The 13,736-nt window shown below is 46.0% G+C and overlaps 2 protein-coding genes across 2 annotated transcripts in view; one reads left to right on the top strand and one right to left on the bottom strand.

The window, feature by feature from the left end:
- Window positions 1-3,028, top strand: part of GTF3A (general transcription factor IIIA) — a gene marked incomplete at its 5' end in the record, with an annotated part of 10,762 nt that extends 7,734 nt beyond the window's left edge. The window contains 3 exons of the mRNA XM_021712928.1: window positions 1,328-1,557; window positions 2,492-2,551; window positions 2,789-3,028. Coding sequence (XP_021568603.1) covers window positions 1,328-1,557; window positions 2,492-2,551; window positions 2,789-2,956 — 458 coding nt within the window. The remainder of the gene's footprint in view (window positions 1-1,327; window positions 1,558-2,491; window positions 2,552-2,788) is intronic.
- On the bottom strand, window positions 2,997-13,384 carry MTIF3 (mitochondrial translational initiation factor 3). Its single transcript, XM_008059154.2, has 5 exons — window positions 13,318-13,384; window positions 10,254-10,321; window positions 6,507-6,970; window positions 4,119-4,276; window positions 2,997-3,245 (listed from the first exon to the last, which is right to left on the bottom strand). The coding sequence occupies exons 3-5, from the start codon at window positions 6,967-6,969 to the stop codon at window positions 3,027-3,029; spliced, it is 840 nt and encodes a 279-aa protein (XP_008057345.1). The 5' UTR covers window position 6,970; window positions 10,254-10,321; window positions 13,318-13,384; the 3' UTR covers window positions 2,997-3,026.
- Between the last annotated feature and the right edge of the window lie 352 nt (window positions 13,385-13,736).

The raw sequence follows: 13,736 nt of genomic DNA on the forward strand, positions 1-13,736 counted from the left end.
GAGTTGATTACATTAACTATTTGAATCTTTCACCTGATTCCATGAGGGATTTTTGGTATCTGTGTTTCCGTTTCCTGGGTTCCAGAATTTGTATTTTTTCAAAACAAGAGCTTAGCAGCTGAGATGAGAGGGAGCTCCGCTTTTTCGAGTTCCCAGTTGGGTGAAACGCAATCTGCCTGTTAAACTGACTGAGTAGTCTGGTGTTTGTGCTTTGCATGTGTCTGTTTATGTCTGGTGTTTTTCTCTGGGTTCTTCTCGTTTGTTTTCCTCCTTGGCCATCCCCTGCTTTGGTTTATATGGCAACCCAGAGGCAGCTGGGGTGGGCATTGTGACTGCGAGAGTCAGTGTTGTTGGCTAGCCAGGGACAAAGGATCATGGCACATATTTGCTGAGGTCACCAGAGGCAGCACAGAGCAGGCAGGGACAGGAAGGGAGACACACAGATGTGGGTGGGGCAGGAGCAGAGCAGTACCTTGGCTTCCTGAGAACCAAGCAGGGCATCCGGGGAGGTTCAAGGCAAGCCCCAGTGGGAAGCACCCTCCTGCGAGCGTTGGGTCTTATTGCAGCGTAAGGCCACCTCTAGAGGCAAAGAGGGGAGTCCTTGTGGGAGACGGGAGAAACTCGAGCGGCACGTGGGATTCCTTCTGGTGAAGGCCAGTGTGTGTGCTGCATGGTCCTGACTGGAAGTGCACCCATCTTTTTTTTTCTTTCTCATAGGCTATATATGTCAAAAAGGGTGTTCCTTTGTGGCGAAAATGTGGACAGAACTTCTGAAACATATGAGAGAAGCCCACAAAGGTAGGTGGGCACAAGTGGCATGGTGGCGTGTCCCTACAGAGCTGACTCAGTGGTTTCCAAGAGCGTTCGCTGTGTGCTGTGGAGTAAAGGTTCCTGGGTGATGCTTTGTGGAGCGCTGGCGGCTGTGCTGTCGGGTGAGCTGTGCCAGGCCTGTGTGGGCACTGCCATGTGCACTTGGTGTGTGTCAGGGCTGGGCAGATCTGTGGTGCAGTCTGGGGAGGCCCTAGTGCTCTGTGGGACAGTTGACAAACACTGAACAGTGCCTGGGGCCAGCACAAGGAGGCTGGTCCACTTCATCTCCACCTGCCGGGGCTCCCAGCTGACAGCCCCGCCCCTGGTGAGTGCATGGCGCTGTGGTAATGTAAGAACTTGGAGGATTGAGACAGGCTTTCTAGGCCATAGAAATGGAGGTTGGAGTTTCCTTGGAAGTTTCTGATTTGTGTGTAGTGATGAGGCTTTAGGCACTGAATTTGTTAACGTATTCAGATTTTTCTATGTGGAAATTGGTTAAATCTATTTGTTCCGCCAGAGGAAATCATGTGTGACGTGTGTCAGAAAACATTTAAACGCAAGGATTTCCTGAAGCAGCACATGAAAACTCACGTCCCTGAAAGGGACGTGTTCCGGTGCCCGCGAGAGGGCTGTGCCAGAACCTACACCACCGTGTTTAATCTCCAGAGCCACATCCTGTCTTTCCATGAGGAGCAGCGCCCTTTTGTGTGTGAGCATGCTGGCTGCGGCAAGACGTTCGCCATGAAGGTGGGTGCGCCTGTCACGCGGGTCCTGCGTCTGTGCCTTCATGGGCTCCCCGGGAGCCCTGGGTTCCAGGGTGGGCTCCAGACACGCCTTTCCTTCTTCCTTTACCTGGGGTGAGCTGAAGCCTGCGGAGCAGGCAGGTGTGTCAAGGCCAGTGGCTGTCACAGTATTAAAGCACCAGCGGGAGCCTGGTGGGTCTGCAGACTTGTTCCCCTGGACCTGTGAACCGGGACTTAGGGGGCCCGTGTCCTAATAGATCCTCCAGGGGCTCCCAGGCCTTCTAAAAGTGAGAACCAGCAGCCTTAGTGTCGTCTGCTGGTTATTCTCGAGCGTGTGACGCCAGGGTGTCCTCCTCGAGCGCCGTCACGCCGGGCCTCGGAAGCAAGAGGGGCAGCGGGGCGGCAAAGGCCACCGACCTTGGGCTCTAGTCCAGGTCTTGGCAGGCAGGTGAGAACACGGCCCTCAGCGGGGGCCTGGGCAGCTTTGAAGCCTCTCACTCTGGTTGGCTCTGGGAGGTTCTTACCTGGACTTACGTGAACTGGAGGGAGAGGCAGGGCTCACTCAGTAGTTCCCAACCATCAGACACAGCAGGGGCCCTGGCGGTCAGCGTTATCATCCAGGATGACACGTTGGTCAGAATTCCCACTGGCGCTTAGGAGACTCTTCAGACAGAATCAGTTACAAGAACCTTCTTCGCCTTGGGATGGTTCACTTACAGCAGGCTCCCTCCACTCCTTCCTTATCCAAGAACTAAGAAGCCACTGGTGGCGTTGTGGAAAAGGTAGTGGCTTAAGCCCAGGAGTTGAGGAAGGGGTTTCCCTCAGGTCCAGGGGGATTAGCTGGAGGGCTGTTCCCTCAAGCCACACTCTTAGAGTTTTCATATTAACAGACGGTGAATGTCAAGGTTTTGAGTAACTTTCCTTTTCTTTCATGGTAGCAAAGTCTCACCAGGCACGCCGTTGTACATGATCCCAATAAGAGGAAGATGAAACTCAAAGTAAGTGGAAACTACTTAGGTACGCTGTTTTCAAACAGAAATTGTTCAAAGCCAGGCAGCATCTGCTTGGAATATTCTTAGCTGCCTTGCTGTGCTGAGTCTGCGCTACCCCTGAAGCCTTGCCTTCCTCGTAAGGGAGTGTTGTATAGATACCCACCGGTGTAGGCAGCTACTGTGAGAATAATTCAGAGGGTTTTGATTTTGAGTTCTGATCGTCTATTTCCCTTATTCCCAAAGGTAAAAAAACCTCGTGAAAAACGAAGTTTGGCCTCTCGGCTCAGTGGCTACATCCCTCCCAAAAGGAAACCAGAAGAGCAGGATGTGTCCTCATCTTGGGAGGGACAGTCGCTGCCCCATGTGGATGACAGGGTGCTCTCCACGGTCGTCATCCTCACCCTCAACTGAGTGGAGCGGTGCTTTGTTAAAGGACCACAGACTAGTGAGCTTCCTTTCTCAGAAGCATACTTTATTAACATCACTGATGCCAGGCATCTGATTCTCTGTCACTTCCACTGTCCTTGTGCAAAGTGTCTCTCTGCTGGGTCTCCAGAGCTTCTCTGTACGCAGTCTCTTCCTTTTTGCTCAAGGGACGGAGGACACACATTACAGCTTTTCCTCCTTTAATAGCTTGGGGCCTGGATGCGAAGGTGGCTATCCCAGGCATAGTCTGGAGTATTTGATGAACTATTTCCTCCTGAAAAAGGGAAACAGCCAAAGATGAGTTTAAAAGCAGTGCCTTTGATGCCTAGTGTTCATGCTCGGACACATAAAGACCAGCATCCTTGGATTGCTATTTAAGTGATCAGCCTATCAGGCCATTCTTGTCCAGCTGACTGGCATCTGTGCAGTAACCCGTGTAACTTAAACAGCTCACTGAAGCTTCCTCTTTTAAATCTCCACTCTGCCGTGGCTCTAAGCACTGTGTTTGGCCCCAGAATACCCTCCCAAGAAACACACACAAAGTGTGGGCTTGGGCACTGGCAAAACACCTCCTGATCCCCCACATCGTCAGCCCAGTGCACTCCTAGCACTCACCCACCACTCGCTAACAGCCACCTGTGGTGAGTTCATAAAGCAGATCTGGCTCCAGAAATTCTGCCTCAGCGGGCTGGGCCTGGGCCTCATGGAGCAAGGGTTCAAGGCCACTGGACCAAGGCTGCCTTCAGGGGTGGTCTAGTTCTCTAGCTTGGAAAGTGAAGTAGATACTCCACAGACTTACCCCGGGACTGTACACTGACATGCACTTTCTAGAAGACAGTCTGTGTGGTGCTGTGTCAGCACAGAGGGGAAAAGGACTTAAACGATGAAATTCCTTTAAATAGGAATTAAAGGGTAGATATGCTACAAATTGTAAAATGTATATAGCCTTTAAATGATAAAATGTTTTCATATGGCAAGATATGCTACAGTGGAAAATGTACATAGAATATGCTTATGTTTTGAGAAACAAACTTGGAAAGTTATAACTGGGTCATGAATTACCAGTCACTTTCTTCAAACTTCCCAGATTTTCTACAATTGTGTTTTTAAATCAGAAGACAGAAAGCACAAGCCTGCTTCTACTCACCATTTTATTTTCTGGCTCATCTGCATTTTTCCCTTTCTTTATAGTAATTTGAACGTGGTGTTTTTTTTCAATCCACTGCTGAATCTGCTTACTCTTTGTGTTCAAATCATGTTGTCCAATATTTGAAGAAAAAATCACTTCCTTTGTCAGGGTTGGTCCTGGTTGGAAACAGCAAGGGTTGGGGCTGGACTACAGACTCATCTGCTGGGACAGCTGAGCCTTCCCCGTGCCCTTCACAGCATCTTTGGCTGTGGTCCCTGGTCCTGTGTTTCACAGGCCAGTGGAGATTTTTTTGAAATGGGAGAGAAACGTCAAGGTTTTACCTGCCACATGAAGGGATTTAAGAGCTGAAATGCTTCCACTTAACTGTCATTTGTTGAAATAACACCAAAAGAATGGCCATTTAAAAGGACCAAGTTTAGCTTTATGGTAAACGTGACTTCCTTATTTTCTCTCTGACATGGGTCAGCATCTGGGAAGCACTCTTCTCACCCATCCCTTTTCTGCGACTAAGGGTCACCTGCCTCTATCAGAAGAGGAAACTCCCTCCATCCCACCTTCATGGGCTCTGTCTCCAGAAATCCTGCCTAAAAGAAAATGACAAGATAGAACAGCCTCCTCGATAAGGTTGTTGGGACAATTGTGAGTTCTCATGTGGGGAAAAGTGAGATCTCTCAGATAGACTATGGCCTACAGGTGGAAAATGCAACTTTAACAGAGTAAAAGACAGAAGGGTTTGTGACCTCAGGATAGGGGAAGGAGTTCATTAATAAAAGAAAAAAGGCAGAAAAAGTGAAAAACCTAACTGGCGTAAGGTTTTTACATCGCATACAACCGAGGACCCTGCACGTTTGGAAGAAAAATAAACCATCTAAATAAAAGGATATGAACAGGCACCTCACAGAAGAAAAACTCAGATGGTGAAAGGGAATACAGATGAGTAAGATATGGCTTTACACCATCAGCATGACAAAAGCTGGAGTCTGACAGTACCGAGTGAGGGGAGGAGGTGGAAAAAGAATGCTTATACATGCTGATGAGAGCAGTGTGGCCCACTTAGGGTCACAGACTCGAGAGGATGCCCCAGTGTTCATCGTATGAAAAACTGGGAACAAGCCCAGTATCTGGATGTGGAGTAACATTGGTGATGTATCCTCATAATGGAAGGTCATCTGGTAATTAAGTTAGCTGTAGCCATTAAATGAACATGGATCAGTCTTGGAAACAATTGTCTATCATTTTGTTAAACACAGGAAATAATTCTGTATACCACTTCTGAACATATCTGAATATAACTGGAGGTCAGCATGAACTGTGGCCACACATAAATGCCCGGGCATGAGCAGGGTACCTTGGGAGAGAGGGAGGGAGTCGGGGACCTCAACGTTTCTGCCATGTTTGGCTTAAAAGCCTAAAGCACAGTGTTAACACTGGTTCATTCTGGAGGATGGGTAACATGTTCATCACTTTCTGTAAGCTTTTAAATTTTCAAATTAAAAAACATTTTTCAAAAAGGTGTTAACACCCTGCTTCCTTAGCGTGCCTACCAGGTGGCCCTGGCTCTCGTCAGATCACAGGAATGACGCTGATGTGAGCCCTCTACTCCTCACACTTCTCTAGTCTGCTCAGTGTGGCTTTGCTGGATGTCCTTCTTCCCCCTGGCTGGTCTCTTCTGAATATTACTTTGTCTTACAGTCAATATTCTCGTTAAATGGGATGTTATAAAACATCCACAGATAACGTGATTTTCTCAAGGTTCACAACCTTGTGACAGCAGCACTGGGACCAGTCTCCTGATCTGTCCCATGTGCTGTCCCCTGAACATAATCTGTCCTTTCCAGGAACCATGAAAAACACCTTCACTTAACATCCACACTCATGGCTTCCATGAGGCTTAGGTGTCGGGAGCCTCCAGATATGCAAGTAAGAGCCACTCCTGAGACGGTCAGAGTGCTTTGGCATGAGATGTTCATGAATCACCCCAGGGTGTTAAAGGTGCTTCCAGATAATTAAACACCCCTCTGAGAGATGGAGAGGGAGGACCAACGGGAAGGAGTTAAACGGGTAGCTGAGGATGGACAGGGTGGGAAGCTGGAACCATCTCCCGATACGCCCACCAGCTATGCTGCTTCAGGGCATTCAAGACAGCAGGGTGGGGTGAGTTCCCACTGTCTGGGTTCGCTCACTTCCCCTCATCGACACAGGCTTACAGGGAGAGACTGTGGGCACAGGACCAAGGAAAGACAAGGGAAAAGGAATGGAACCCCGTGAGGGATGTGGGACCATGCTTTTTCCAGGCCCTTCCCCATGACCAGGGCACCTGGGTCAGAATCCGAGCTCTGATCTGCAGTCCTGATGGGATCGAGGGGCGCCTGGCAAGACACCTACTGGCTTTGGGTCTGGCCTTCTCTATCTCCCTCTGCCTCAGGCGCTCCTGGTGGATCTGGATCCCCGTCATGAGCTGGTACTCCGGGGGTTCCACGCGGGCATTCCTCAGGACCAGCCGTAGGTGGCGCTCGTCCAGGAGTCGAATCACATCTGCTCGGTGCATGTGTCCTAGATCATTGCCGTTCTCGTCGACGACGTGAATAATCCGCTCACTAATTTTTCTTCCGGTGTTACTAAAAACGGTGTCATTCCTTTTTTTCTTTTTCCTTTCGTCCTGGGTGTCTGTGACAGTACTAGAAGCTTTTGCATGAATTAGGCAGGACAGTCTTGGGGCAGAAGCTATAGGGAACAGCTGAGCTGGTGGCGTCTTCCGTACGACTTGTTGAACAAAACACCTTGCGATGCAATTACTTTCAGTTTTTAGGGTCTGTAGCATTAGCCTCTTTAGAAAAAGAGCAGCCATCCTAAAAAGCAGTAAGAAAAGCTCATTAAAACTCCCATCACTTATTCCCACAGTCTGACACTGGGGTACATGGCATGTGTGAGGCTGCGGAGACCATGTCATCTGCAGATGATATAGAAGTGCTGGTCTCTGGACTACCAAGCCATGTGTAGAAAATTCATGCCAATAGGATGGACTATCCTGTGACCCTGGTGCTGCTGTTCCTAGTACAAGTGGTATCAGAATAAACCAGATTTGCAGCCCTTTGGTTTTCCATAGATGTCATCTCGTTTGACCAAACAGTTGACTCTTGAGCAATGAGGAAGTTAGGTGTACCAACCCCTACTCACTCAAAAAATCTGAGTATAACTTTTGACTCCCCCAAAAGTTAACTACTAGTAGCCTACTGTTGACTGGAAGTCTTGCCAAAAATGTAAATCAATGAGCACATATGTTGTACATTATATGTATTATCTACTGTATTTTACAATAAAGTAAGCTAGAGAAAAATGTTATTAAAAATCATAAGGAAGCTAACATATATTTACTATTCATTAAGTGGAAGTGGATCATAAAGGTCTTCATCCTGGTCATCTACAGGTTGAGGAGGAGGAGGAGAGAAAGAAGAGGAGGGATTGGTCTTGCTGTCTCAGGGTGGCGGAGGCAGAAGAAAGCCCTTGTCTAATGAACCCGTGTTGTTCAAGGGCCAACTGTGCTTCCCACGGATCTTGTAGTGGCAGCTCCAAAAGCAAATGTCACCTTGAGTTTATTTAGGAGGATGCAGCATCTAAAACGCTGGGTGGCTGATAAACACCAATTCATGAACCTCTAATATAATCAATTGTTAACCATTTGCCAATCCATCTGCTGGACTACACTGGATAAGAGCACTATTATAGACAAGGGGGCTCTCCAGGAAGGGAACTGACCTGCTAGAAGAACTGAGACGTCAGAAAGGACAAACCCTGACATAAGCCAACGTGCTGACCCCATTCGACTACCCAGACTCTGGGCAAGGCAGGCATCACCATCCAATGTTGACTGAGGTCTGTATGGTGATGCTGGTTTTACCTCATAGTTATGAGATTGACCTTGAAGCACCTACAAATGGCACTTTGATATTTTACTTTGTCTCCCTCCTCCCATTCATGCGTTTGGTAAACTTTAGCAGCACAGGCTGAAGGAGTATGGGAGGACCTGATTGTGTCATCTAGGGTATGCCGAGAAATATTAGAGAATCAGGGACTCAAGGAAATGTGACTTGTCAAAGGTGAACGAGGAAGACAGGCGGTAGCTCTGTGGTGCTAACCAGCCCCACCTGCATGAGAATCTCCTGGGGTGCTGGAAACTGGAAATTTCTTCTGGTCTCTGGCTTTGATCCCCTGGGGCTGCACAGCTCACAGAACCTAACCATCTTGGTCCCTCACCCCTAATGTTGAGTGATATTTACAAAAAAGTATGGTCAGTTACAGAGCTGTAGATGTTGTAAAGCCTATAAGGTGAGAGCAAAGTGGGTTTTAAATAGTTGAGTTTAATAAAAAGTCAACTCTGCTGGTGGAGGAAGCCTCCAAGCCAAAAAAGGGCAGAAAAACATGAAAGTTCAGAGAACTTTTTTTCATTTGTCATCAGAAAACCAGCAGCATGTAGTTCCAACTTTCATGAGGCATTCCCTGATTATCAAAGTGCTCGGTGCAAGTGGACTGTCAGTTCCTGCTTTAGACCCAGTAAACTCCACGTCTAAAAATCAGTGTTGTTTCTTCCCAAAGTCTACATCAGCAGCAAGGATACAGAAGTCATCATACTTCAGTGAAGCTATGTTACTCAATATATATGGCAATTATTTAAGTTATTATATGCCTTTCCCCCCAGCAGTTATGGATAAAATCAAATGTGTCCTGTTTAACAAATTATCAACATACTAAAATAAAAAATATTATTTCAGAGTGTAGGGTGTAGAGTTTTTTTTCAAACAAGAGAGCAAATGAAAAAACTAAATATAAGAAAAAGATGGAAAGAAATATATATGAAAATCCCGGTTGACGTTAAAGATAAAAGTGATTTCCCCCCATTTTTCTAATTAACATTATTTCTTATTTTTTTTGAGGAGGAAGTATTATTTTTATACTTGAAAACAAATTTTATTTACAAAATAAAGACTACTTCAGAAAAACAACAAAGCTTTAAAAACTCTTTCCAAGAAGAAAAAAAGGGAAAGGGAAAGAGTAGTAAAATAGTGGAACTAACCATGTTTTTAAGTCCTTTTCCATATTCAAATTTAATTTAAAAATTTTAAAAAGCTCCAGATTTCCTTGATTTATACAGTAGACAAAGCAGCTTACTGAAATTAAGCCATACTATTAACTGCGTCTTGGCTTCAGATCAGCAAAGTTGAAAATACACATGCTTCTTCAAAGTAGACTCTTGCAGGTGAAAATATAAATACGAAGTTAAGAAAACAACCTGTAATATTAAATTTAAACAGCAATATCAACAAAAATCTGCAATTGTAAAACTCTGTGTTAGGAGACTTTTCCACCTTGTACGGAAAGCAGAGTGTAATAAACAGCACATGGGTTTCCTCTCTGGCCCATTGACTGTCTCCTCCAACCATCAGGAAGTATCTCGAAGCAATTTCTATTTTATCAGTAGGTATCTCTAAGAGGTACTCAGTCATCCTGTTGATAATCACATTATCCTAATTAATAATCATATATTTATTTATCTATTTATTTTGAGTCAGGGTCTCACTCTGTCATCCAGGCTGGAGTACAGTGGCTTGATCACAGGTCACCACAGCTTTGACCCCCTGGGTTCATGCAATCCTTCTGCCTTAGCCTCCCAAGTAGCTGGGACTACAGGCGTGTGCCACCCTGCCTGGCTAGTTTTTTAATTTTTTGTAGAGACGAAGTCTCACTATGTTATCTAGGTTGGTCTTGAACTCCTGAGCTCAAGTGATCCTCCCACCCTGGCCTCTGCTGGGATTACAGGTGTGAGCCACCGTGCCTGGCCTAATACTCATTTCTTTGCAGCATCAAGCATCAAGTTTTCAGATCTCTTGGCAGTTATAATTTTGTTTGTTTACACTTCACTTACAGTTTGGCAGCATGAAGAGACTCCCACTTGTCAAAGTTGGCATAATTTAAACATGATGGAATAATGACTGTCATTCATTTCAACACACTGAATACACAAACATCTATGAAAATGATGATATGCCACGACTGCACGAGAATATTACCCTGATTCCTTACTTTGGACATTGGTAAATTAGTAATTACATGAAAAGAACGGAGCATGTATCCTACCTTTTCAGGGAGAGCTGTACTCATGCCCAGTGAGTGAGGAAAAGCTCTTCTTTACCAAAGACAGGCAGCTAATAAGTAGAGAAGAAAAGTAAAAGTAATCAGAAAATCACTCTTTTGTCATCTCCAGTGAAATCACTGATTTGGGCAAGGATGGATGCAAAAATTGAGATGGAAGGCTGATGCCAAAGGGTGACCCAGATTACTTCCAGACTGAAAAGGGAAAAACATGCTCTGCCGAGGAGGCCATTGTCACCATCGTAACCAAAGATCAGAGCCAGCATCCTCAGCAGTGGGGTAACCCGCCACCTCAGCACACACCTGCAAAGCCACACAGAACGCAGGCACCTGCTAGGTAGCAGCCTTGCCCAGAAGGTTTCACCTGAACTCGACTTGTGTCAGGACCCTGTATCTAATTTCCAGGGTATCCTAAGGCCACACTCAGAGGAACAACTTAGAGGAAACCACAGGGAACAATCTGACAAATCCAGACTGTGGAACAAGATAGCTGGCTTGATGTCTAAACAAGTCCATGTCACTGGGAATGAAAAGGGAAGGCGGAGGCTCTTCTTGATTAAAAGGTCAAGGAAACATAATTATAAAATGCTGGCAAGTTGGGGAGGGGGACTGAATAGGGACTAGGTATTAGAGATGATTAGAGAAGTACTGTTGAGCTCCTTAGATGTGAAAATGGAATTCTCAGGAAACAAATGCTGAAGCATTTAGGTAATGTCGTTTGGCTTTGAGGTGACTCAGCGGGAAACATAAGGGTAGATGATGCAACCATAGCAGCATTCACTGCATCTGCATTATGGTCACATGGGGGTCCAGTTATTCATCTTTCAACTTTTTGCATGTTTAAATTTTTTCATAATTAAAATAAATTAAAACTTTTTAAAGATCAAATCAATAGGCTATGGGGAGGAAAAAGTTCACTAGTCACGCCAACATGACTGTTCTAGTCTGTGTCAGCTCTAAATTTCACTGCAATTTAACACAGCAGCATTCTGGCTTTGTACCTCTTTTAAAAATACATTCCCCATATTAGTTTCATGACTATGTCTAAGTGATCTATAAATAAGGAACTTGACAATCCTAAAATTCTGAATTTTCTTGTGAATTCAATTTTTTGGTAAATATCACCTTTACTTCTCCATCTAGTCTTCATCAAACCCAAGTCTAAAAGTGTCTCATAAATGGTGATGGTTTCAGTTTGAGGTAGAGCTTGTATAATTGTTTGCTAATGAGCAGTTACAAGTTACCATGTTGACATTAGGAAAGTGTTTTTTGGAAACTGGAGTCTGTCAGCATCACCAGGGGAAGCTTTTCAAAACACAAATGTTTCCTCTCCTCTTTCTTGTTAAGAACCACTGGGTTAGAACAACAACAACAGCAAAATAACGAAATTTAAGAAGATGAGTAATAAAACATTATAATGCACGTGGGCTCAAGGGTAATTTAAGCTAGAATGTCTGAGATTATCCTTGACCTTTCAAGGTGCATGTAGAATAGGAAGCCAAGTTCTCTGAAAGAAGTCTCTGATACTCTGTCAAATACATATTACCAAGCTGATTAGACCAGTAACCTAATAAAAAAATACTTACGACAATATTGGTGTATTTACTACATTCTTACTCTCATGACTATACACTCAGAGAATCCAAAATATTCTAAAAGCTAATTACTTAATGTCAATTCCTTAAATTGCATGACTTTATAGTCTGAGATGTCCATTCCTGATTTCACAACTCCTCTGACCTTACAGAAACCACACTGTACGCATGAGTCTGGATCTGATGGGAGCTTTACATTCAGTAGCTGACTCCACATTGCAGAGACACATCGTTTTGTATTTGTTCCTTATTTACTTGAGACTTGACCACTAAGTCTCCATCCAAAGGGAAAGAGGGGCTGGGCTTGGTGGCTCAGCCTGTAATCCCAGCACTTTGGGAGGCCGAGGTGAGTGGATTACCTGAGCCCACAGGTTTGAGAACAGCCGGGGCAACTTGGCAAGACCTCATCTCAACAATAACATAAAAAATAGTCGGGCATGATAGCGCGCGTCTGTAGTTCTGGCTACTCGGAAGGTTGAGGTGGAAGGATCGCCGGAGGCCAGCAGATCGACACTGGGGTGACCATGAGCATGCATGCCACTGCACTCCAGCCTGGGCAAAGGAATGAGACACCAACTCAAAAACAACAACAAAAAAAACCCAAAGGGAATGAAGATGCCTCTTTGGCATCATCACTGACTTTTTTAGGTAATGAAGAAAACATGCACACAATACAGAGTCATTTTAATGTGTGACTCACATATTCCATAAGAAATTGTAATGATTTAAGTAGTAAGCCATAAAGTGGGAAATTATGAAACGTGTGCCTATAGCTATTTCAGGTGAGCCTCCAGTCCCCTTGGATGCCACAACTTGACACCACCTCCCAGCAACTCTACCTCCTAACCCCATTTGAGTCCATCCAGTCCCCTCCACTTCCATGGTCACCACCATCAACCACCTCTTGTTTGGATTCCCACCTGTCTCCTAATGGCTCTAACACCTTTCTCTCCAGCCCAGCAACCATGCTCCCCACTGCCCTGCAGTTATCACACCCAGCGCCCTCCCCACCTTCAAACCACCCCAGGACTAAAGACCCACACCTTTGCCAGGCCAGAAGGCCCCTCTCACCTCTCCCGCTTCTCCCTGCCTGAGCCACACTGGGCATCGGTGTCCAGAAACACAGTACTCTTTCCCTTGGTTCAGGAAATGCCCGTATTCTCAAGCAGTCTTCTGATTACCTCCCAAATTAAGCCAGATCGCCCACCCTTCCCCCAATTGGTTGAGCTGAACATTCAATGCTCCAGTTTCTCTTTCCCTTAAGGCACTTAATCAGAGTTATTAATTTTGTGGTTATCTTATTACTACCGCTCTCCCTCACTAGACCGTGGATTCTAGGAAGCAGGAGCAAGACGGATGCATTCATTCCTGTGTTGTGCCTGGCACGATCAATAGTCGACGTTCCGTACCCTCCCCTTCACTTGTCTTGGACTAAGGCTTTTCATAACACGTACTTGGCACTGAGGCTTCTTAGTAAGAAAACTTATTTAGCTTCTTTCGGGGATCTTAGGCCATTAGTGCCTAATGATATATGGGAAAATAAGAAATCCCAGTCACTTCGCGATCCTCCCCACTACGGCCTCCTCCGGCGACAGCAGGTAGCAAGGTTGACACATTTGCCCGAGTCTTTCTGCGCAGGCGCGTGCGCAGGTGCCCAAGCGAGACCCAGGCACCAAGGGGCCGGGAGCGCTTCCGGGACGAGCGGACTCGGTCACGTGAAGCAGCGACGGCCACGCCCACCTCGAGCAGGCCACTCACGGCGCACCTCGGCCAGAGAGGAGACATAGGGACGACGGGACGTCCTGCGTGCGTGCGCGGAGGTGGGGCGGAATAGCGGGGCGGAACCAGCAGGATTCAGTAGGAGCGGCGCCGG

The sequence above is a fragment of the Carlito syrichta genome, unplaced genomic scaffold (assembly GCF_000164805.1).
Source record: "Carlito syrichta isolate Samal-C Ts95f unplaced genomic scaffold, Tarsius_syrichta-2.0.1 Scaffold303736, whole genome shotgun sequence".
In the NCBI taxonomy this organism is placed as follows: Eukaryota; Metazoa; Chordata; class Mammalia; order Primates; family Tarsiidae; genus Carlito; species Carlito syrichta.